Here is a 26225-nt window from a genome sequence, read left to right as displayed (position 1 = left end):
GGGGACCTTACCCTTGTCTTATTGAGAGAGACATCAGTTCAGTAGCAGGGACGGCTCGTGCAGCCTTCTCTCGGGGTCCCCTACGTTTAAAATCACCCAGCAATATGGGAACATGCTTGCAGCATTGCCTTGGGAGCAGCCGGCCATAAAAAGGGGAAGGGGCGTGGCGTGGGCGGCGCCCCAGGTTCTCTCACTGCCTGGGGACACTGCCCACAACCACACCACACCATTTCTTCATGTATGCAGTTATTTAATGTAGCTTCGGCTAAAAACTATAAAACCAGTTTTATTGTTATTTACTGCTAGAACGGCAAACATATTTCTATTGATCTGTTCTCTAAACGGTAAATAACGTTAACACAATAGATTGAGAATTCTTAAAATAATAATTAACTTTATGTAATTTCTAATGTTCAGTGCGTGTTGTAATCTGTACATCTCTTTGAAACAAACGTAACGTTATTTAATGTTATTTGGTTCCTGCGCAATGCACATTGCTTTTATCGTTAAATAACTTTCACACAGTTTGAATGTGCACTGCGGCAAGGGAAGAAATATTATTGTACCTATATCTCATTTAATTATGATGGGTATATTGTGAATTGTAATTGTTTTGTTTGTTATTAAATGTAAATTAACCCATCGTGATTGTGTAGAGGTTTTTTTTGTAATACTTTAATTGCGATATTAATGCTAATTAAGTTAATGAAATTTCTGTAACTTAAATCAATCATAAATTTGTATTTATTCACTAAAATTAGATAAATGTAATACATATAAATACATCTTCTACTAAGCATCATAATTATTAATAAAAACAAAATTAAATCAATGAAAAAATATTTGTCATTGCTGGGCCTCGACCTCGAAGTTTTATTAAATATGATCAACGTTATACTGATTTGAAAGTAGATAAGTCAGGTTAAAAGTATTACGTTTTACAATACAGCTTCTTAGAAGGAAACATAACGAAAAGCTATTACCGTAAAGTTTTAACGTTAATTACTTGATTTAAGCTGTAAACCAATAACCGCTTATCGTTAAATAACGATAAGCGCAAAAAGAATTAGCGGCAACACTGTGCGCCATTATTTGCAGGCGCCATTTTCAGATGGATCGGCTTACAGTGGTTGCAAGTCTTGCAACCCACCTTTGTGAGTATCTATTACCCACAAATTCTGTTTATTTTCGACTACCTAATGATACTACACCATTTGGTTTCTGGTATTCCCTTCACATTATATGTGCCAGGACTTTTTGAGGAGTCTGGGTAAACTTAAAAATAGCTACAGTTGTCAGCTGACTGGCCAGCAACTTTTAGCTTTGATATACCTTACCAACCACAGCGTCCTCTAAAAAAATTGCATATTAGGAAACTTCTCAACTCATCACTAAATGTCAGGCCTCTTTTAGACAGGAGGCTGAATTGCACGCTTGCTGAGCAGTTCCGTGTCCCTTCTGCTGCCTACAAGTTCCATTTGGGTGCAATTAAAATGCAGTCAAAGGGCAGCATTTGTAACACCACACGTGCCAGCGCTTCAGTGGTCTTACTACCTGGCAGAGAACCATGGCTGCAGTCACACTTAGATAGCACTCCGGGGGAAGGTGGGCACCTGTCCAGCACAGATACCGAGCACTAACAAACATTCAGCGGGTTCAAGAGAAGAACCTATTCCTATTCAAATTCAAATATTTTGATGAAGATGAGAATTTTCACAAAATGCAGTCAATGTATTTTCATGAAAATCTGATTCAGGAAAAACTATTTAGCATATTTTGATAGCTCATCTCTAGGCCTCATGGTCTGCTGGGCTTTTGTGAAGGGAGGTCCTGCCACGATCCCTCCTAATCCAATGCCTCCTTCTTCTGTCACCATGACCAGGTCTGGCCCACTTCTCTTTTGTCCCTCAACCCTTATCATACATGACTTCTACCTCGGTAAACCCACAAGATTTTGACCTAACTTAAAGTCTTGTTTGACAGAGCTCTCACAAACCACATGGGTATAGGACTGCTTTATATTCAATAAATGTTGATTAGTGCAAATAAAATGTTGAGTCTTGAACAGGACCGGATTTCTGGAAAGGCCGCAAAGGCCCGGGCCTTTGGCGGTTGCAACACAATGTTACATCTGAACATGAAAAAGGGGCTGCTACATATGAAAGAGGAGGCTGAAAATGGTAATCAAACCCATACAAAAGGGAAACTGATGTTCAAGGGAGCTTCATAAAACAAGGGGGCTGCTGTACCTGGAACAGGAGGCTGCACATGGAATGTGAGAGGCGCAGCTGAACTACAAAGGTGAGCCACAACATACTTGGTCACAAAACTTGACCTTGGTCTTGAGTGTAACGGCCGGCGGGGATGCCGCTGCGGCGGAGAGCGGCGTGGACGCCGTCTCCACGTGTCAGCCGGCAGCGGTCCCCACCTCGCTGTTGCACATGGGTCCTTCGGCCGCAAACAGGGCACGCATTACGCGTGCGCGCGCCCGGCGGCAGGACCTTTATGCAGCTAGACGGGGAGTCAGCTGACTTGCCGGTCAGCTGACTCCAACTAGCTGTTGGATTGGCTGGGCGGCTGGGTGGCGCTGCAGATGCGCTCCCAGCATATAAGGAGCTAGTGTTCAGTTGCTCCTCGTCTGCTGTCGTGAATGCTAAGGTGTAAGCGCTCAGACCTTAGCTCAGTCCCTAGGTGTTGATACCAAGGACGTCACACCTCAGTTTAGGATTATATTGTATATTTACCTGTGTTTTGACTCTGGCTATCCTGGACCTTGACTACTCTCTTCTCTTATCGATCTTGTACCTCTGCCTATCTGATTCAAAGTTGCCGACCCTGCCTGTTTACCGACTCTGTATCAGCCTTCCGTTCCTGTACTGTTGCCGTCTCTCTGTTGCCGAACCTCTGCTTGTCTGACCTTTCTCCCTCCAGTGGAACGTCTCCCACTGGTGGGCTACCTCTGAGGCTTGCCTCTCCGAGATGCCTGCCCTAGCAGACGATTACTGCCAGGGGCCGAGATTCCTCTCTCTGCCTGGTTGAGGATCTCACACACGGGGTTCCCATTCAGAGGTAACCACCTCTGAGGAATTGCCGTGTGGTGGATATTTCCACGATCTCGTGAATTGTTACTGTCTCCATTGTCATTTATTGTATTAGGTGTCCAGAGGTTAGTTGCACTTGTATTATTGGGGATACTGCAGATCACCAATAATCAGATTCTCTCTGGTTGCTGACACCGATCCTTACATTGAGCTATTTATACTGTACAAAAATTAATAGCTGCACATATTGGGCCTTCTATTGCTAATTAACAAGCTTATGAACTTTCATTAATAGTGGTTATACATGGTAAAGGACAATTTAAAAACCTGATTATTTACCTGATATTTCTGAAAAAACCTTTGATATGCCTGGCACGCAGCATCATCTTGGACAACTATGGTAATTGTAAATATTCCTGTCCCTGATGTGGGATCAACTACATATTCTTCAATCCCTCTCAGGATGCATTTAGCTGAGCTCTGGGTATCTAGATCTGCTATCTCTGTGGGAAAAGGAAAGATATAATGAGACATTTAGAAACCATCAAGCCTAAACAAATTAGGTCTATGTTACATGAAAAATCTTCTGTGACATAATACTAGGAGGCACCAAAATAAATAAAACAATCAAAAACTGTTTAACCACTTCCCAAACACAGGTTTTCATGATCCTCCAATTCATTCCCCAATTAATTTATTGCTACTTATCACACTGAAATTTTCTTTATATTTTTTTTTCTTTGCCAAAAATTAGGCTTTCTTTGGGTGGTACTTTTTTGCTAAGAATTATTTTACATGCATTTTAAAGAGAATAATAATTAAAAAAAATAATCATTATTTCTCCATTTTTGGCCATTATAGTTTTAAAATCAAACGTGCTGCTGTGCATAAAACCCACATATTTTATTTGCCCATTTGTCCCGGTTATTACAATGTTTAAATTGTGTCCCGAGTATGGCGATAATATTTTATCTGGAAATAAAGGTTTATTTTTTTCGTTTAGAGATTGTTAATATTATATCACGAATTGTAAGCCTTTATTTGCAAAATTAAAAGTAATATACCCTCATGACATAAATATTAAAAAGTCCATAAGGTAACTATTTTTTTTTTTTTGGTAACTATAGGGTAGGGGTGTAAGGGGTTAAAAAATAATACAAATGTATGTATTTCTATATACAGTATAATAAGGTATGTGGGTGCATTTTTACTTTTTGGCCACAAGATGGTGCTACACTGAATGTACTTGAAAAAGAAGATGTGTATTTGTTTGCGTTTGGTTTTGTTAACGAAATGCCAACGTCTCGCTGACTCCAGCTTTTCATTCACCACAGGCACTGTGATCGGTCGGGTTTGGGAACAAGCTGTTCCTATTCACCAATCACTGAGTGGCGTGATTCTGACAAAAACAAATGGTAGCAGTGCAGCAATCGGGAATGGGGAGGTAAACAAAACAAGTATGTGTATTTACACCCCTGGTGCTGAAGTGAAGTTTCCAGGGGCGTAGATACATGATACAGCAGTCGGGAAAAGGTTAAAAAGGAGCTATGGTGCTGGATTTACATGCAGAAAAAAAAACATATATATACATTAAGGATTTTATTATACACTAATAAAAGACAACGCATTTCATGGTTAATCCCACTTCCTCATAGGCAACAGTTGGAAAATTTGGCACCTGAGGCACCGGAGGACAATAGTGGCAGTGGTGTTCCATTTATTTGTGGCGGTAAAGACAGTGGTGGGGACAGTAATGGAGTTCAGAGCCAAAGCGCAATAGTGGCGGTGAAGTTCAACTACACTCTGTGGGGGGCGTAGACAGCGGTGGAGACACTGGTAAGTAATTGTGATAGCGGCGGTGTTAGTGTTAGGTGTGGATAAGGGGATGTTAGTGTTAGGCATAGATGGGGGCAAGTTAGTGTTAGGCATAGCTACGGGGAAGGTAAGTGTGAGAATAGGATAAGGTAGGCTGATAGCGGGTGATAGTAGAATATTGGTAAAATTCCCAATAATCTACTGTCTGCAATATCTCACCCCATTTTACCTTGCATTGCATTCAGTGGTTTCTTCTCAATGGTGTAACTACAAGGGAGAAGCCACTGGGGGCTCACAGCTGTAAGGGAGCCCCAGCTATTACTACATTCCCTCCGATAAAGGGGTTCATCCGTCAGATCAGGTGTTTTCAACAAATATACTGTTCAGTGCGCACCCTTAAATGTCCTTATCTATACCACAAGTAATTTTTTGGTCCAGTAATATCCAATATGGCGCTACTCAGGATCACTTCAAGTTTAAACAAGGCAGCAATACATTCCTCACTGTCTGGTCATCTACAATGATACCTCCACCATACCCAACCTGGCAAGACTCACCAGATCGTTAGACCACCAGGGTCCAAATGGGGCTATTCCCAGGTCATCCCCGACCTTCCGACCAGTTCACTTCAAAGTCACTTCTATGCATCTCTGCAGCACTCAGGGTGCAATATCAGCACAATTTTTCACTGTATGAGTAGTATGGTGGTTATAAGTACTTTAATCAGTTTGATTAAGGATATGGATAATGAGTGAGGGGTGGGAGTGGCAGAGGCGGCCTTAGAGTACACAGGGTCCGGGTGAGTGTCATATGTGGGGCTTAGAGCCATAAGTGTAGACCATGTACCGTACCACCACGCTCACGGGCTTGTCCGCCTTTAATGCAGTACACCTTATTATTGTTTAAAAACAATGTGTTTGTTAAAGGCCACTAAGCCAACCAATATAAGAGTTATTACAATATGTAATGTAATCAAACAGCCAATGGCATTACCATTCACCATTTAATTACATTACTTATTGTAATTATTCTTATATTGGTTTAGTGGCCTTTAACCAACTAAATTAACGATTCAGAAACATTTTGCATGCAAAATTAGCAAACAAACTAAAATTAACAAATAAACTAAATAATTTAACCAGTCAGTCAGTCAAATTTGAAATTTTCTGCTTTAACTGACATGGTGCAGTACTTAAAGAGGAGCTGTTAGGTATAGGGTCTCAGAGAAAATAAACACATATATCAGTAGCTAAAGATTGGCTGTACTTACATTACATATGCATTTCACTGTCCACGTTTGTACTTCACAGAATTTTTATATAGTATATGCAGAGATTGATGCTCCTGACAGCTCATGGCAGGTTCCATGTTTTTCTGTCTTCTATGAAGCCAAATGTGTTGTCATGTCCTGCCTGCTTCCTGATCACAGAAAAGCTCGTACTGAATAACACAGTGTGCAGTGAATATTAATGAGCCATGTGGCTAGGAACAATAGCTGACTCCTGCAGTGTACTCTGCCCGGAGATTTATCAGTGCTACGCGCTGGACTGATTACAAGCTTCTGTAACGTCTCATTAGCAACCAAGGGGAGAGCCCCAGAATGCTTTGCAGTATAGTATGCGGCTTGCGTCTTCTTAAGAATAACAGCTTTGCTGATAAGCACACATCAAAGGTAAGAGAGATTTTTATCTTCACTAATGCCTTTTTGGCTTCCTTCTAAACTGTTTAACACAGGAGAATAGAGGTTTAAATTAGCTTCTGCAGCCTGACAGTTACTCTTTAACTACTGCACCCAGGGTATCTTTGCGATGCATCAGGGTAGGTAAACACATTCTAAATACACATTAAAGAGGATCTGTAGTGAAAATAATGTATGATGCACAGAGGGAGATTCTGCTTGCTTGCCAGTTAGAGTCGGGCATTATTTCCCACAATACAACAAGTTTCTCAGAGAGGAAACTGTCAGGGCCATGGCCTTGACATCCCACTGTGGGAGGGGTTTCACCACAATACCAGCCATACCTCAAACAAGACGTCACCAGCATACAGATAAGCCAAGCATTACAATTCCCATTGGAAGCAATACCAAAAAATAATTTGGAGAAATCTCCAACTAGAATGTCACATTACAAATAGATTACTAATACCCTCTGACCCATATTCCATTCTAGCCAAAGGCGTTACAATAGACCCTGCAAGGGATGCAGCCGCAGGGAGCCCAGAAGCCACAGGTGGGCCCTGTAAAGAGAGAAGTTTCTTCTCCCTGTCTTGAGAGAGTGACAACTATGGGCACAGTGAGAAAAAAACTTTCTGCTCTCTGCACAATTGTTCTAATGACTGCATCTGCTCAGGCACTGATAAGGAATCAAACAAAGTTTTGCAGAGAAAGATTTGTAGACAGTGCCTATTCAGTGTTGAGCATGGCCTTGTGTACTGTTCTACCAACACCCTTTCTACCCCTCCTCAAGTGCTGTGTACTGTAGTGATGCAGGAGGCGTCTGGGCACGGAGAGAAAAAAGTTTCTGCTCTCTGCATAATTGTTCTAATGACTGCATTCACTCAGCCACTGATAAGGAATCATACAAAGTTTTGTAGACAAAGATCTGTACAAAGTCCCTATTGACTGCGCAGCAGAGTCTTGTGTACCATACCCTGTCCCAGCCTCTTCACCCACTCGCTAAGTGCTGTGTACTGTAGTGATGCTGGAGAAGGCTGCAGAGCCAGTTCTGCTCCATCAGAGGTGGACAGAGTGAGTGTAGTAAGAAGCTGAGGCTGGGAGCACACTTGTCTGTCAGTTTTCTATATGCGCTTTCTGCACACGTGTCTGTATGTATGGTAACTTGCACTTTTTATCACATAAGTTAATGTAATTGATAGAGAAAATGCCTGCAGTGCTTCAGTTTTTATCTGCATGGGGAAAACACATTCAAGTGTGCACTAGCCAATTGGACAAATTGGTTCTCAATTTACTTGTGCAGTGAGCAAGGGGGAGGGGGGGGGGGGGAATGGGAGTTTCTCTGGGGGCCCCAGTGATTTCTAGTTATGCCCCTGATCCTAGCTATGTGAATTAGCCTGTGAGAAAACGCGGAAAAGCCGCCGCATGTGCTGAAAGCAAGGCGGCTGATTCCGCGTCCAAGGTGACGGTTTGTGCGCAGCAGCGTGCCTTTGGAGTGGCTGGGTCTGTTAGTCCACATAGATGGATGAAGAGCTACGCGCGCGCGGGCCAGAAGTCAGGACCTTTATACCAGCAGGAGAGGTGTCAGCTGATCAGGACGATCAGCTGATTCCTGCTGGACTCGTGATTGGCTGAGTGGCTCGGGCGGGGCAGCAGAGTTCAGCTACTATATATTCTGCTTGCTTGCCAGTTGCTGGTTGTCTGCCATTGCGAACACTTACGTGGAAGCATACAGACCTTAGTCAGATCCAACAGTGTGTTTGAACCAGGTGGACCTGGGAATTCACACTGAGCCAGATTACCTTGTACTATTGTTATTTGTTAGACCAGTTCCAGGGTGTTGATGATCACGGAACTCACACCAAAGACTAGGGAATTGTATTATCATTTATGTTATGCTCCAGACTAGTTCCAGGGTGTTGATGATCACGGAACTCACACCCAAGACTAGGGAACTGTATTATCATTTATGTTGTGCATCAGACTAGTTCCAGGGTGTAGAGACCACGGACCTCACACCAAGACTAGACATTGGCCTCAATTCACTAAGATTATCTCCTGTCTTTAATAACTCTTCTAGAGTTGTTACCATGGTGATAAGGCATGTAGTATTCAGGAAACCTAAAGTTAACTCTTCTGTCTTTAAGTTAACTCTCCAATCCTTAAAATAACTCCAGAGTTAAAGACAGGCTGTTAATTAACTGCATGTGAAAATAACTACAGAGGAGGTAAATTAACTACAGAGGAGGTAACTTAACTACAGAGGGGGTAAATTAACTACAGAGGAGGTAACTTAAGGAATGAAGAGATAAGATAACTCTCTCACTGTGTGGAGGTAAGTTTTCTCTTGCCTTATTATCTCCAGCATGATCTTAGTGAATTGAGGCCATTGTCTGATATTTGTTTCTTCCTTGGGAACTATCTCTCTCCCTTAAGGGCCCGTTTCCACTATCGCGAATCCGCATGCGTTGCCCGCATGCGGATTCGCACAGTCAGTACAAGTGGATGGGACTGTTTCCACTTGTGCGTTTCCCCGCACGTTTTTCTGTGCAGAAAAAATCTGCAGGGTAGGGGCCTCAGAATTCGCCTGCGTGTGGAATGCAGGCGAATCGCACGCAATGTATTTAATAGGGAAATCGCATGCGTTTTCCCCATGCGTTTTTTGCCGCGATTTCGCATGCGATTTCGCATAGGTACCCATGTTAATTCACACAGGCAGTGACATGGTTAAAATCGCATACAGCCTTACCTATGCGAAATTGCATGCAAAATCGTGGCAAAAAACGCATGCGGAATCGCACCCGCATGCGATTTGCCTGCGGTGATTCGCCGGCGATTTCGTAACGCTATAGTGGAAACGGGCCCTAAGAGATAGTCTCCTGACCTGCTAGTGACATCCACCCTTTAGGTGTCGCTCCTGTGCAGGTTCCTCCTACCTCCAGCCTGACTCCACCCCTTGGAGATTCTCAGGCTGTTGGAAGGTTCTTCTGTCAGTATAAGCAGTATTCCAGGCTGCTTCTTATCACCTGCTCAGCAGGTGCATTACTCAAAGTATTACTGCTACACCAAACACTCACATACCTTAGGTGTCCAGAGGTTAGCAATATATCTGATTATCGGTGATACTGCAGATCATCAATAATCGGGTATATATCTGCATTCTTGGTGGTTCTGCAGACCACCAATAATCAGATTCTCTCTGCGTGCTGACACCAATCGTTACATAGCCCTTGTAATTTGTCCATGAACATTATCTTAAATTTCTGTGATGATCTGATATAATGCAACACGGGAGTCAAGATCTGACTCAAGGTTCCTAAAAATGTACTCGAGTGGTGTCTTATTGTTACTTCACACCGCCTTGTTGTCACAGGTCTACTGAAAGACTACTACATCCTTTATTTACAATACTCATAGGTTTTAAAATATATGTTGGTGCATAGATTGCAGACCAAAGTAGGTGTCCTTGCCTATCACCCCCCCCCCCCCCCCCAAAGTTCACTGTCAGATTGTGCGAACAGTTAGCTGGTCTGAGCGCACAAGCTGTGGGGTGTGGCTAGCCCTGAGGACTTTGGTTGCACAGCACTATTATTTCTTTGATACAATCAAGACAGTATTGTGTGGGGTGCACAATTGGACTACCCTGCAGCGGCTTATACAAGTGCAATAGATATGCAATAGAGCTGTCCAGAATGCTCAAATATGGCAGCTCTTTGTATCTATAGAGTCGCTGCAGGTCTCCCTCACACGGGAGCAGTAAAAAAGGTTGCATATGGCTAGTGGACAAAAAGGGCGCGGCCATAGACTGCAATGCAAAATATCGGCTATTGGGCGCCCGACAGGAAAATTGGGCGCCCGAGAAATAGCGGTTACAGGGATCGTGTTAACAAAAGTTTTCATTTACAGAATAAGGTTTATTACAAATATCATTTACAAGTTCGTTTTAACTGTGTGGTTTACTTATTTTTTCGTTTTTCAATTTCACTTATAAGAGCTTTTACTTATTTTTCCGTTTTAAAATATCGCTTTCAGGGCTGTAACAAGTAAATTATCGTTTACACTTATTTTAGCATTTAAAATTCGTTTTCATACGTATAATGCTTAAATATCGTTTTCAACCTTATTCTATTACAAATACATCGCTTTTGTTATTAACTTTGATTTTTACACTTATAATGCGTCTATTATAGTTTTATTAACTTACTAATATATCGCTTTTAATATTACCGTTATTTTAAGATTTTTTAATGTGTTCGTCATTGTAAGGCTATCTATTCTAATATATATATATATGTATGTATATATATATATATATATATATATATATATATATATATATATATATATATATATATATACACACATACACCTTTTTTTATTTATAATATTATTAATGTGTACGTGATTTTAAGGCTATTTATTTTATTACAAATATATACATTTTTAAGACTATTTATTTTATTACAAATATATAAATTATTCTATTCATGTTATTTATAGTGAAGTATTTTAAGGATTAAATATATTATTGTTTATATGTGTGTAAGGGTGTTTGTGCAGTTGGGATGGTTAGGGTTAGGCACCACCAGGGGAGATTTAGGGTTAGGCGCCACCAGGGGGGTGCTTAGGGTTAGGCACCACCAGGGGGTGGTTAGGGTTAGGCACCACCAGGGGGGTGGTTAGGGTTAGGCACCACCAGGGAGGTCTTAGGGTTAGGCAGCACTAGGAGGGTGTTATGGTTAGGCACCACCAGGGTGCTGGTTAGGGTTAGGCACCACCAGGGGGGTGGTTAGGGTTTGGCACCACCAGGGGGTGGTTAGGGTTAGGCACCACCAGGGGGGTGTTAGGGTTAGGCACCTGTTATAATCCAGAGATAATTGTACTTTAAAGAATAGGAGTTCTATCCCTTCTTTCTTACTGTTACCTGTTTTTTCCTTTTATTGCGTCCAATCGGTGACCATTTGTAGAGGGAATGCAGTGCCCCTGACTTTTGATACTGGAGGCCGGTGATGTGCACTTTTGCACGGACGTAATTTTGCATTAAAATTCAAAATTACAATGCGCAATCGTAATGCAAAATTTCAGGAAGAATGGTAATAAATTTAGTTTTTAACTGTAATCATTTGGAATTTTGCGTAACTTTTTACATAGTTTTCGCATAATTTCATGGCGATTTTAGTGGTTAATAGGAAAGCCCCATATATGCTATTGTCAACAAAATTACTATATATGTTGTGAAGTGGGTACAAGATGAAAAAAAATTTCTTCAAAAAGACCTTATAGTTTTTGAGAAAATCGATTTTAAATATGCAAAGGAAATTTTTTTTAAAACTGTCTTTTTTTAAAAAAAAACATTTTCTTTGCATTTTTAAAATCAATTTTCTCAAAAAATTACAAGGTATTTTCTGAAAAATTCTTTTTTTTTTTTACTTCTCCTTAAGAAATATAGCAATTTTGGTGACAATAGCACGTATGGAGGCTGTGTTATTCACACAAAATTCTGTAAATATTTATGGAAAATTACAAATGATTATACAAAATCAATTGAATTTACACATTGTAATTATGTAAAGGCCTAATTGCGAAAATGTACGTGCAAATTCGCCCAGGAGAAAACTCAGGAGAAAAAGTGAATTGCGTATGGGCCCAGAGCCATTTTTCTCTTGACTTTTCTCCTAGGTGATATGTTTACACCTTGTTATAAAATGCCTTTCAAGCCACCAGCAAGCAAGAAAATGCTCAAAATAATGTTTTTAGTACTTTTTCACCTACTTTTTGGTACTTTTTCAATTACAAAATGCTGAAAAGATAGTTTAAAAATAAATTTTAAAAAATTATCTCCTAGGATAAAACTCAGGTGTAAAGTTAATTGCATATGGGCCCTGCTGTTGAAATATCACCTAGGTGAAAAGTCAGGAGAAAATGTGAATTGCATATGTGCCAGTGGCCCTTGAGAAATTAACTTTTTCTCCTCAGTTTTCTCCAAGGAGATATTCTTTTATCTTGTATTTCAAATAACTTTTCAGCATTTTGGAATTGAAAAAGTACCATAAAGTAGTGGAAAAACTATCAAAATTTTTGAGTATTTTCTTACTTGTTGGTGATTAAAAATGCATTTTATGTACACGTTATGAAAACATCACCTAGGAGAAAACTCAGGTGAAAAAAGTGAATTGCATACGGGTCAGTGGAGATAATTTTTCATCTTTGATTTAAAATACCTTTTTAGCACTTTGCAATGCTAAAAGTACCAAGAGGTAGGTGGAAAAGTACAATAAAGAATAATTTCAGTATTTATTTGCCTGCTGGTGTATTAAAGGGCATTTTATTGACAAGTTTGAAAATATCACCTAAGAGAAAAAAAAGTGAATTGCATATGGGCCCTTAAAGAGAACCAGAGATAAAGAATTAAAAGTTAGTTATACTTACCTGGGGCTTCCCGCAGGTCCAGAAACCCTGATCGCTCCCACGCCGCGGTCCTCAGCCTTCCCCGTTCGCCGCACGCAGATGACATACTTGTCAAACACAACATTGTAATGATTCTATTTCACATTATTTACATGTAATTCCCTTTGCAAAGAAATCAATATTTTCTGAGTATCGTAAAAATGTTCAATAAAAAACTAAATATTGAAAAAAAACGATGTCACCAATCCCTTTTTACCTGTTTCAAAGCCTTTGAGACTAGCAGCTGTCAGTTTGTACTGGTCACAGGCCTTTAGTGCCTTCTTCACCGATGATGTAATGTTGGCTGACGTTACATTGTTACAGTGAATGATTTTTTGCCAGTCCAGGTTACCATTTGTGGTCACAGCAACATCATTTTTGGGGAGCTGGCCTAAAATGTAAGAAGTATGGAAAATAATGTATTTCTATACACACTGGCATAGGCATTATAAGCAGATATTTGAACAGGTGCAATAGCGGAGGAACAACACTAAGCAGAAAAAAAAAACCCTTTGCAGTAATATTGGTAATATTGGAGTCCTCTGCATTGGTGATGCTTTTTAATGGTGCAATGGTGATGTTTTGTTTTTGTTTGTTGTTGTTTTTTGAATGCTCTAGTCATGTTTTTTTTTTCAATCCTTCTCCATTCCTGCTTTTCTTAAAGTGAACCTGAGATGAAAGCCATACTTATCTGGGGCTTCCTTAACCACCCTGGCGTTCTGATTAAATCGCCAGGGTGGCTGCGGGAGGGGTTTTTTTAAATTAAAAAAAAACTATTTCATGCAGCCAACTGAAAGCCCACTAGAGGGCGCTCCGGAGGCGTTCTTCCGATCGCCTCCGGCGCCCAGAATAAACAAGGAAGGCCGCAATGAGCGGCCTTCCTTGTTTTGCTTACATCGTCGCCATAGCGACGAGCGGAGTGACGTCATGGACGTCAGCCGACGTCCTGACGTCTGCCGCCTCCGATCCAGCCCTTAGCGCTGGCCGGAACTTTTTGTTTCGGCTACGCTGGGCTCAGGCGGCTGGGGGGACCCTCTTTCGCCGCTGCTCGCGGCGGATCGCCGCAGAGCGGCGGCGATCGGGCAGCACACGCGGCTGGCAAAGTGCCGGCTGCGTGTGCTGCTCTTTATTTCATGAAAATCGGCCCAGCAGGGCCTGAGCGGCAGCCTCCGGCGGTGATGGACGCATACCGCCCAGCTGGTTAAAGGACCACTATCACGAAAATCCTAGCATTTAAAATACTTGTGAACACATACAAATAAGAAGTACGTTTCTTACAGGGTAAAATGAGCAGTAAATTAATTTTCTCCTATGTTGCTGTCACTTACAGTAGGTAGTAGAAATCTGGCAGATTTTGGACTAGTCTGTCTTCTCATAGAGGATTCTTAGGGTTTAGTTTATTTTCAAAAGCACTTAGTGAATGGAAGTTGCTCTGTCCAACTGTCAATAAAGTGTGCAGTAAGCAGGGAGGGATGCCAGCATCATTGTATAAATCCTTTTCAGGGAATGTCTTTATGAAAAATAAAAGCCTTCTGAGAATCCCCCATGAAGAGATGGACTATTCCAAAACCTATCAGTTCTGTCAGATTTGTACTACCTACTGTAAGTGAAAGCAATATAGGAGAACAGTAATTTATGGCTCATTTTTCTCTGGAATGGCATTTTTTGTATTATAATAAAAATAATAAAAAGAATAAAAAAAAAGATGCAAAAAAGAGGGTACGTTGTATGTCATCACCAAGGGATGCTGATATAATATTATCGATATTCTACTATCAGCTATCATAGACATGCCTACACATGTGGAGACCACAATAACTGTGTGAAAACAGGTAAGATGATTGCATCAGCACTTACCTGTCCCTCCACCAGTAGCACCCAAAGTCTTCTCCCTTCTGCCAGCAGCATTTACTGTGAACTCTACCTCCCCAGCACCACCCACAGTGACCTCTTCATACCCCTTGAAGCACCCACACTGACCACTCCTTCCAGCATCACCCATAGTAACCTCCCAGCTACACCCCCTACGACCTATTCCCACCCCCAGCAACGTCACCCTCAGCAGTACCCATAGTGACCACTTCCTACCCTCAGCAGTACCTGCAGTGACCTCTTCCCCCCTAAAAGGCTGTCTGATGATGTGTGTGGTAGGGAGGGAGGCCCAGTAGGTTTGCCCAGTATGGGGACCAGAACATTCTGATAGCAGCCCTACCCCGACTATTCCTCACACTCAGGGGCATAGCAATAGCCATAGCAGCCATAGCAACTGCTATGATTCCCTGGAGCAGAGGGGGCCCAGTTTGTACCTGATGTGTTCAATATTAATTTTTCATTGTTTCTCCACCCTCTGACTTTGTCTCTTAGCCCATGGACCATACGCAGTGTACATTGCACAGAATGTAAATTGCCCCATCAACTCTTATCCATAGGGTAGGGGCAGATGGCAATGCTCAAAAGTGCCTAGTCCTGAGGGCCCCATGAAAATTTTGCTATGGGGCTCCATCATTTCTAGCTATGCTACTGCTCACACTAATCCCCTTCCAAACCTGGTTGCACATAGCCACAAAATTACATTGCGGTCTATGCCGGGCACCTGCAGGAGCCAACGGGCTATGCACCCAAATTAAGTGATCCACGTAAAAAAGATCCATTCTGAGGAGAGCAATAAGTATTATCACCTGGGTAAATCTGAGGAAAGTGAAGCTTTAACATCAGGGGCAGATCTTGTATGAAGCAGCCTGAATCAAGTGATTAAGGCAGCAAAGTGTGTGTGTGTGGGGGGGGGGGGGCGCATGATAAGAAAACAAAGTACATTATTTTCCGTGAGTTCTCCTAGACATGACCATCATTGTCTGTCAACCATCTAGCCTAGGTACTTATAGCTGTGCACTGACAGCTGAGTGCCTCCCGATTTCCTGTTCTACGATTTATGGAACCTTTTACCATATAACAGTAGGCAATTTAAAAACATACTGTCTACGTTTGCTGGATCAATTATCTCACAGGTTTATATCAATACTTTATCTGCTTAAAGAGGTATTGTCATCAAATTTCATCAATAGTCTAATGCTGGGAGTACATGATATGTTTTTTTCAGCAGATTTACTGTCCGATCGATTCTCAGACCATTTTTCGATCATTTCTCTGAATGATTTCCATTCTTTCTATGAGAGAATCCATCAGAAAACCGATTAAAATCAGATCGGGCCTGTTGGAAATGATGTATCAAGCCATCTATCTTCCAAAAAAAACCTCATGGTATATTGCCAGCATTAAGCATTAAAGTGAATGGGAACCCATACTAAACTAAAAAAGTCAGATACTCACCTAAGGAGAGGGAGGCTCTGGGTCCCATAGAGAATTCCCTCTCCTGTCCCGGTCCCTGCTGTTGTGCCGGCTCCCCCATAGCGGTATTCGACCGTTTTGGTCAAATACCACTGTTTCCCCGCCGAAGGGGGCTTCGGAAAGACGGGCCGCTCTACACTGCGCACGCACGAACGCCCTCTATGACGCACTCGCACGTGCGCAATATGGAGCCGCCTGTCTTCGAGAGGACTCGGCTCCCGAAGACTTCCGAAGTCCCCGCGGCGGGAGACTTGAACGGGGGAGCCAGCGCAGCACCGAGGGCACCGGGAGAGGAGAGGGAAGGCTCATTAGGACCCTCCCCTCTCCTTAGGTGAGTATCTGACTTATTTTATTTAGTACGGATTCCCATTAGCTTTAAACACAGCATAAAATTAACAGATAAAATCATCTGACTGGTTTTCAAGGGTTAAATGTCATGCTTTAAACTTCATTTAGCTGGTAATTGATAAGCCTGCCGTCACCAGGCAGAACTATCAGATTGAGCTGGAAGTGTATACACTATGTACAGAAGGCAGGCATGTTTGTAATTATTCAGGGGAAGTGGAGAACTTTCTCTACTTAATGTGCTCACTGATTAGTACATCTGATAACTGTCCTGCAGCCTGCAATTACTGTATATTAGTCAGTTTTGGTGAAGTGCAAGTGTGCATTCAAAATACATCATATCAGTCTTAAAGAGAACCCGAGGTGGGATTTTATTATGCTAGTGGGGCACAGAGGCTGGTTGTGCACACTAACACCAGCCTTTGTTGCCCCATGGTGTGCCTCCAAGACCCTCCTGCGCGCCGCTATACCCCCCGCAGTGCTGGTGACATGCAGCGTGTCGCCAGCACAATGTTTACCTAAGCGCTGTCTGTCAGCGCCGCTCCCCCGCCTCGTCCGTATCAGCACTACCCGCCTGTGTCCCTTCCCTCCCGCTGATTGGAGGGAAGTGACGCGAGCGGGTAGCGCCGATACAGAGGAGGCAGGGGAGCGGCGCTGACAGACAGCGCTTAGGTAAACATTGTGCTGGCGACACGCTGCATGTCGCCAGCACTGCGGGGGGTATAGCAGGCGGCGCGCAGGGGGGTCTTGGAGGCACACCATGGGGCAACAGAGGCTGGTGTTAGTGTGCACAACCAGCCTCTGTGCCCCACTAGCATAATAAAATCCCACCTCGGGTTCTCTTTAAAGTGTTTTATAGACATTTTATCTTATTTTAGTGTGTTCAATATTTTAGAGGATAATTTTTCTTTGATGATAATACTACTTTGATTAACTACAGCAACAGACAATGTGCAAAGAGAAACAAACTATAGCAGGGAATGCCTATAATTTTACTTTCCATTAGTTGCTACATAATCAAATACACCCCTCCCCCCCCCCAAAAAAAGAAAATCCAAAGACTATTATTATTATAATTATTTATCGCATGCTAACTGCTGAAATACCGCACGTTTAACCGCATTTTTGGAAATGCGGAAAAATCTTTCAGGATTGCGAAAAAAAAGGGAAAACGTCAAATGAGGTATTTCACCGACAAAAAAATATTTGCGGCACATAGCTACCAGAGTTTTGGCCAATGTGGGCCATTAAACACTAAGGGCTTGATTCAGAAAGCCGTGCTAACTGTTGGTCCGTGCACGCTGGTGAAAAGCCCATTATCACGCCTAAACTCAGTTTAGGTGTGATAAAATAAACTTGCGCGCAAAGTTTTGCGCGTAAAGTTTTACGCGCACAAAGTTTACGCGCGCAACACCATTACACTCTATGCAACGTTTTGCGCGCACCGGACTTTGCGCACACGTTTTTCCCTTATAAAGTGGTGCTAACCTACTTAGTGCAATGCTTATCACGCCCAAAAGTCTTTAGGCGTGCTAACTAGGTTAGCACCGCTTTGTGAATCAAGCCCTAAACATGAGAAACATTTATTACAACTTACCAGAACTTTGGTTCAATGTGGTATTTTTGGGGATAATTATGGCGTTTGTTGCTTCCTTTGTTATGTCCCCCTTTTTAACCTTCACCTTGGTGTCGCCCACTGTCACTGTGTCACTCATGTCACTCATGATTGCAGCCTCACATTAACTGGGCTTGGGCGTTACTCCTAGAAGAACTGCAAAATACAGAACCAGTGGTTAATGATAATGTTTCAAAACTCTAGGAACAAATATGGCTGTCAAAACAATTAACTCATTTTTAACAGATTTTCAGTGGAATCCATGTCTAACTTTGTTCACATTATAAATCGCCAACGCTATCGCAAGCGATGAGCGATTTATTGAGCTTTTTTTCAAAGCACTGTTCCCTTTGCTTTGTGCTTAGAAAAGTGCTTTTCTAAGCACTTTTGCTGAGTGAGTACAATTTTCACTTCCTGACGTTAGTCAGGAAGTGAACTCTTTGACCTGGAAATGAATAAATACAATGTATTTATTCATAAAAGCACTAGGGAAATCGCAATACAAAAGACTTTTTCAAGCGCTTTGCGATTTCCCTATACCTTCCATTGAGCCAAAGCACTCATAAAATGGTACAGGCAGCGCATTTGCGTTTTTAATAAAATCGAAACGTGCACATGTGAACAGTCTCATAGGAAATTATTGCACGAGCGCTTTTAGACCTTGTTCACACTACAAGAACTTTTCTAAGCGCTTTCCGATCACATTGAAGTGATGTGATTTTGCAAAAATCCTCCATAGCATTGCATTAGCAAGAGCTTTTAAAATCTCTAGCAGTTAAAAAGCTCTCGCAGTGTGAATCAGCCCTAAGGCCAATTTCTAAAATTGCCAGCACTTAAAAAAATCGGAGACGCTCGTAGTGTGGACAAGCCTGGAAATCTTCAAACATTCTCTCAAAACACACCTGTTAACTCTGAATCCTGTTTAATAGATTAGCCCTACCTAAATCGCCGCATTCCCGTGGCTGTAAACTATCTAAAACCCCCCTAACTCCCCAAGGGGCGATCTGTGCAGCGCTTCCATGTAAGGCAGAGCTATGAGCCGCAGCCCTGCCTCACACGTGTCTGTCAGCGCGGATCGCTCCCTCTCCCCTGCCCCTCTCAGTCTTCCTTCGCTGAGAGGGGTGGGGAAGAGGCGGAAATACGCGGCTGATAGACGCGTGTGAAGCAGGGCTCGGCTCATAGCCCTACCTCACAAGGCAGCGCACAGTGGCAGCTAAATCCACGACCAAGAAAGTCGTGGATTTTGCGGGGGAGAGGGAGGGGGGAGTTAGGGGGGTTTTAGATAGTTTACAGCCACGGGAATGCGGCGGTTTAGGTATTGCTAATGTATTAAGCAAGATTGTTTAATAAAAAAAGGATTTTTGAGAGGCTTCAGAGTCTCTTTAACCACCCTGGCGTTCTATTGAGATCGCCAGGGCGGCTGCAGGAGGGGTTTTTTTTAAATAAAAAAAAACTATTTCATGCAGCCAACTGAAAGTTGGCTGCATGAAAGCCCACTAGAGGGCGCTCCGGAGGCGTTCTTCCGATCGCCTCCGGCGCCCAGAATAAACAAGGAAGGCCGCAATGAGCGGCCTTCCTTGTTTTGCTTACATCGTCGCCATAGCGACGAGCGGAGTGACGTCATGGACGTCAGCCGACGTCCTGACGTCATCCGCCTCCGATCCAGCCCTTAGCGCTGGCCGGAACTTTTTGTTCCGGCTACGCTGGGCTCAGGCGGCTGGGGGGACCCTCTTTCGCCGCTGCTCGCGGCGGATCGCCGCAGAGCGGCGGCGATCAGGCACCACACGCGGCTGGCAAAGTGCCGGCTGCGTGTGCTGCTCTTTATTTGATGGAAATCGGACCAGCAGGGCCTGAGCGGCAGCCTCCGGCGGTGATGGACGAGCTGAGCTCGTCCATACCGCCCGGCTGGTTAAGACAAGCCTATAATTGGTATATAATTGGTATATAATGGTGATGTCTCAAACCTCACATCAACTATGTATGTATTTGTATTTGTATTACTGGATGTCCTGATTGTACAGAGTTTTGAACATCTTGTAGATCTATGCCTCCCAACATTTGTTTTGTACTATATATAGTGCTACTGAAGATATTAGTGCTATCTAAATAAAAATAATAATAATAATGTGTAATCCATTAAGGATGAGTGGAGTGGAGAACATAAGTGATCCAGCAAACTTGTGAAGTATTTTATTTTTTAAGTTTACTCTTAAAGTGCGCCTGAATTACAAATGAGCTTTGCTTGCACAATAATTAACATCAAATCGTAATATGGTTTTGTTTTTTTTAATATAAACATTCCTTTTTAGCTGAAGTTTCCTATACATTATTTGTTATAAGCTAAAAAGAATTGTGGCATTCAATGCCCATCTTACCATATCTAATACAGTATAATCTCCTTATAGTAAACTCCAAGGGACTGGGAAAAGTGGTTTACTATATCAGAAGTTTACTATATCAGAAATTGTCCTAGAAATGGCCCATTGGAAGTACAGTACAAGCACTTGCACATTTGGTCGACTGTAAGGCTAAGTATACATTAGGGATGCATAGCCAGGCTGGGAAAAATTGCTGGTACAATATCCAGGGTTCCTTACAAATTGCAGCCGTCACTGAATAGAGGCAGCCACTCGCTTCCTGTGAGTGGCTCCAATACCTTTGTGGGCGGGACTTGCAGCATGTGCCCTGCAAAACTTTCTGCTCACACTTAATACAATTATGAAGCCTCTCTTCAAAATGCAGCAGACCATAATCAGCCACTCGCATCTGTAATGCAAGTGGCTCTGATACCTGTGCGGGTGGGACTTAGCACTCTCCTCTCCACTCTCCTTAGTTTACAGGGAGTAGGCCCTGTCTGACCTGCACTAAAGTGAAAATAGCCTGTACTGTGCTCCACACGCTACCAGGAGCGTTATCGCTAATAAGGGAAGAGATACCCAGGAGTGCGCACAATCCTGTGGGAGGACTAGGACAATCTTTTTATCAGCGATTGCAAAGTGGAAGTGGTAACACTGCATCCTGTTTTGTTTATCTTCACATTATTCCTTATTTTCCACGGCTGCTTATTTCTACAGTACTGTATATCCAGCACCGGTGCCATTCTTCTTGTCTAACAAATGTTATAAGGCATCAGCTCACCTGCAACCAGCCTGAAGAGAGCAGCTGACCATGGGTGTCACACTGACATATGATGCATGCGCTGTCCACTGTTTCCTATACCTAGAGTCAGCGTAGGGGCCAAAAAACATGTTTACTATAACAGAAGTTTTACTATATCAGAGTTAATAGCAGGCAATGCTCCCATAGACCTATAATAGAGATTGTCCGGGACCTGGAGAGGTAGTTTACTAGACTCGAATGTTTAATACCGTATTTTGTGGACTATAAGACGCACCTGACCATAAGGCGCAGGTAGGTTTAGAGGACAAAAAACAGAGGAAAAAATATATACTAAACCTGGTGCATCCATGGTGAAGGGGCATCTTGTGGATTATGCCCCCTTTGTACCTTATGCCCCCTTGTACTGCTTGTGTCTCCCTGTGTTCTCCTGCGTCCCCCATGTGTCTGCCTCTATCCTCCTTATGTCCTCCTCTATGCCCCTCTGTGTCCCCTTCTGTCCTCCTCTATGTCCCTTTGTGTCCCCCTTGTGACCTCCTCTATGCCCCTTTGTGTCTCCTTGTGTCCTCCTCTATGTCCCTTTGTGTCCCCCTTGTGTCCTCCTCTATGCCCTTTGTGCCCCCCTTGTGTCCTCCTCTATTCCCTTTGTGTCCCCCTTGAATTCTCCTCTATGTCCCTCTGTGTCCCCTTCTGTCCTCCTCTATGTCCCTTTGTGTCCCCCTTGTGTCCTCCTCTATGCCCTTTGTGCCCCCCTTGTGTCCTCCTCTATGCCCTTTGTGTCCCCCTTGAATCCTCCTCTATGCCCCTCTGTGTCCCCTTCTGTCCTCCTCTATGTCCCTTTGTGTCCCCCTTGTGACCTCCTCTATGCCCCTTTGTGTCTCCTTGTGTCCTCCTCTATGTCCCTTTGTGTCCCCCTTGTGTCATCCTCTATGCCCTTTGTGCCCCCCTTGTGTCCTCCTCTATGCCCTTTGTGTCCCCCTTGAATCCTCCTCTATGTCCCTTTGTGTCCTCCTCTATGCCCCATTGTGTCCCTCTTGTGTCCTCCTCTATGCCACTTTGTGCCCTCCTCTGTCCCCATTGAGTTCTCCTGTGCGCAAGTCAGGAACTCCCTGCATTTGGACTATAACACGCAGTGACTTTTTTCCCCCACTTTGGGGGAGAAAAAGTGAGTCTTATAGTCCAAAAAATACAGTATATCAGAGTTTATATAATCTCTTTATAACGTTTGCGGAATCGTTTTCGCGGTCAGCGCACTGACACAGCCAAAACCTTCCACAAGCGTATAATTGGGTGAACCCAGGCTAGGTGCAATGCACCAGCAACGAGTAATTCCCACCGGCAGATGGCGCTGTGGAGTGCAGACGAGCACAGCCTCTGCACAGCCACAAATGCCAGATGAGAATTGTACAGATCTAAGACAATGCGGGGCTGAAAAGCCCTTAAAGAGAAAGAGCACAGATACAGGATGAATGTGTGTTCACCAATCTAGTCGCGACCCTGCGACGGTGAACAGACATCAGCAGAAACAAAAGCAAGAACGCGATCGCGAGAAAGGCGATCGCCAGAAGTGACGCAAGACAGATCAGAACAGAACTCAAGAGTAGCAAAGGCACAGCAAACGACAATGAGAAAATAACGAAAATAACAAACGCTAACTAAATGCGAACACCGCACTCATTCGCAACAGCGAACGCATTTACAGCGCGATCTCCGCACGTTAAGCGCAACAGAGACAAGCACGCCTAACTAACCACCAACAGACAAACACGAAACAAAGAACGCGAGCGCTTGCTTAACAGTTACCTCACCGAGCCTACAGCAAGCGTTCGTATCAGACAAGACAGACAAACGGAAAACAGGAATATGAGAGGAAAGATCCACTGCTCTTTCCGTCAGAGCGAGTGCGATCCGAGTTCAGGAACAGGCTAGGGAAGATCCACTGCTCTTTCCGCCAGAGCGAGTGCGATCCGGGTACAGGGACAAGAAAGCAGATCAGAAGGATCCACAGCTGCTACCGCTAGGGGCTAGTGCGATCCAAGCACGACAGACAGATGAGATAGCAGGGAGCAACCGCTGCTCCAGCTATACTCCAAGAACAAAGATCAGAAGGATCCACAGCCGCTACCGCTAGAGGCTAGTGCGATCCAAACACGACAGACAGATGAGGTAGCCGGTAGCAACCGCTGCTCCAGCCTACACTCCAAGAACAAAGATCAGAAGGATCCACAGCCGCTACCACTAGAGGCTAATGCCATCCAAACAAGACAGACAGATTAACAGAAGGGGCTACCAGTAGCGACCGCTGCTCTGGTTAGCACCCCAGACAGACAGAACGATTTCCTGACAACCACCGTTGGTGACAGGACAATAGCAACAGAGAGGCAATACAGACAAAACAGATAGCAACCTAACTGCACTAGGGAAGCTGCCTAGTGCAGTCCCAAGAATTACTCTAAGATAACTTTAACAAGCAAAAGCACGGCTGACACTCTAGGAGTGTTTCAACAAACCATGAAGGGATGACCAGCCAAGGACTCTGGGAAAACATAGCTTTTTATACTGCCAGCCTACAAAGGAGGCAGCTAGGTGATTTGCATAACCAATGTATGCAAATCCCTCAGCAGCAGAGCAGATCAGAAACTTGCAAAGGAAAGACAGGACTCTCTTCCAGAGATCTGCGGCCCACAGACTAGAGGAATGGTCAAACAGCTGTCAGTGCCCCCCCCCCCCCCCCCCCCCTCTAGGGACGGATTCCAGACATCTCTCAAAACTGGTATTTCCACAAAACTCTAACTGAAGACTCATGAAGGTCGGGACAGCCCGACAAGGCCCAATTCCAGAGTCAGTCCACCCGAAACCGACCTTATCGGAAGCAGAAGCCACCAAAACATGCCCATCAGTACTACAAGTCTCAGCGTAACACCCATCAGGACTGTGAATGCCAGAGAAGAAGCCATCGACACCCTCCAGACAATACCCACCAACTTCCAGGGAGCGTCCGAAAATACCAAACCTGCCACAATACCTGTTCGAAGTGTCCCTTTCAACACAAAAGCCACTGTTGATCTTATCCAGGGTACCAAGCAAAATTTCTCCCGGAAATCTCCCAGAACCCTTTGAAGCTCCGCAGAGATCCCAAGAGGCCAGAACGCTCACCAGGCTCACATGGAGAACTACCAAGAACCCCTATGGAACCTATGATTATTCTGGATTCAGAATTACCAGGACACCCATCAAGATCAGGACTTTCAGGGACCACTTCTGGGCATGCAAGCAGGCAGGCAATATCAGAGCATGTCTCCACCGAGGAAGCACCTGAGCATGCTGGTAACCGAGGCACACTTGGGCTTTCTGGGTCACAGAGCACATTGGGGTACACCAGCACATGAGAAACCTCAGGACATTTTGGGGAACTGCCAACCTCAGAGTCCGACACGACAAGACCAAAACCAGGACCGGACAGAAAATCATCACGAGTAGAGGTCACAGGTACTAGTCTTTCAAAAGAAGACTCGGACTTAAATTCAGAAATTTCTGTGACTGTAATATCATCATTGACTACACATGAGTGACGCTCCACAAGAGCTGCAAAGGTAGTCAGCATAACAGCAATGCCTTCCATAGTGGGCATAACCTCAGACGGATCTGGGGGGCAGGAGGCATCTCCTAGAAGTTCTGCAACCTTTAGGAGGGACTTGGAAACCTCCAAAACATCAACCAAGACCTCAGAAATGTCATTTTCCAAGTTTTCTATGAAGGTTGCTGAACTATCCATGTTACGGGGCTGAATATTAAATACCTCCTGCAGGCAGGGCAGATGTCCCAGGAATGGTTCCACCATAAGCTGAGACTGAATTTCATCACCAAGACAAAGAGACACAGGAATATCTAGTGAAACTAGTTCTGACTCTCTGAGTTTCGTTTCACTGCAGGCAAAATCCTCCATAGCAGTCAAACCAGATTGCAATTCTAAAATAGCGAAGAAACAGGTGAGAATAGTAGCAACACCTAGACGAGCCTCTAGGGTCACTGCAGGAGATATTGTACAAGGCAATATTGACTCATCCAGAGTACAGGGTGAAGAGTCAGTACTTCCTTCAGAGCAAGAAAGGGACTCCCAAATGTCAGTGCGATTGGACATCATATTGTTATTCATGGTACAGGGCAGGATCAGAGAAACCTTCTCTGGACACAGCAAAGATGTTTCAGACAAAGAGAGGGTGGTGGATAACACCCCTTGGTGCGATCAGGCCCCTATCGGATGTGCTCAGCTGCTCCCGATGTAACCACTGTAATAAAAGCATAAAAGAAGGGGCGCTTTGAGCTTTCTATCAAGGTAATACAGCGCTGCTGCTGGGCAGGTCTCACCTGATTCAGATGTGGCTGGCACAGCGTACGCAGCCTCAGCACACTTGCGTCCCACTCAGCCGAGCCGGGGACCGGGCTCACACGCGTAAGGGCGGATGTGACGTCGCGTCCCAGCGTCCTCCGGGGTCTGTAGTGATGGAAACCAGGACGCTCAGTCGGGGAGAGATATGCGGAAGAGTACTTGCGAGTATACCGCTATGGGTGGAATTCCGCAGTTTGTACAAAAAGGAAGGTGCATTCAAATGATAAAAGTACTGGGAAAGTACAATTTATTAAAACGACGCGTTTCACGAAGGCTCACCCTCCGCTTTATCAAGTTCATAACATGTTTAAAAATGTACCTTTTTATATCATACACAATCCTTGTTAGCCAACAACCACAACATCGCTTTTTGCGATGTAAAAAACGCAAAAGGCCTTCCAATCAAAGTCAAATTCTTCCACCAAAGCCCCAATT

At 43.7% G+C, this 26225-nt stretch overlaps 1 protein-coding gene across 2 annotated transcripts in view; it reads right to left on the bottom strand.

Annotated features, from left to right (window-relative positions):
• Positions 1-26225, bottom strand: part of LOC137525852 (protein mono-ADP-ribosyltransferase PARP15-like) — a 74149-nt gene that overhangs the window by 42235 nt on the left and 5689 nt on the right. Inside the window, exons 2-5 of one of the 2 annotated variants that reach the window (XM_068247076.1) lie at positions 21422-21502; positions 18266-18439; positions 13196-13369; positions 3381-3544 (exon numbers count right to left, since the gene is read on the bottom strand). In XM_068247076.1, the coding sequence (XP_068103177.1) occupies positions 3381-3544; positions 13196-13369; positions 18266-18392 (465 nt within the window). In that variant the 5' untranslated portion in view covers positions 18393-18439; positions 21422-21502. The remainder of the gene's footprint in view (positions 1-3380; positions 3545-13195; positions 13370-18265; positions 18440-21421; positions 21503-26225) is intronic. The other variant, XM_068247074.1, reaches the window with a different exon arrangement.

This window comes from Hyperolius riggenbachi, chromosome 7 (genome assembly GCF_040937935.1).
Source record: "Hyperolius riggenbachi isolate aHypRig1 chromosome 7, aHypRig1.pri, whole genome shotgun sequence".
NCBI classification, from domain to species: Eukaryota; Metazoa; Chordata; class Amphibia; order Anura; family Hyperoliidae; genus Hyperolius; species Hyperolius riggenbachi.
The sequence above is the reverse complement of the archived record's forward strand: the minus strand, read 5'-3'. Positions and strand labels throughout refer to the sequence as shown.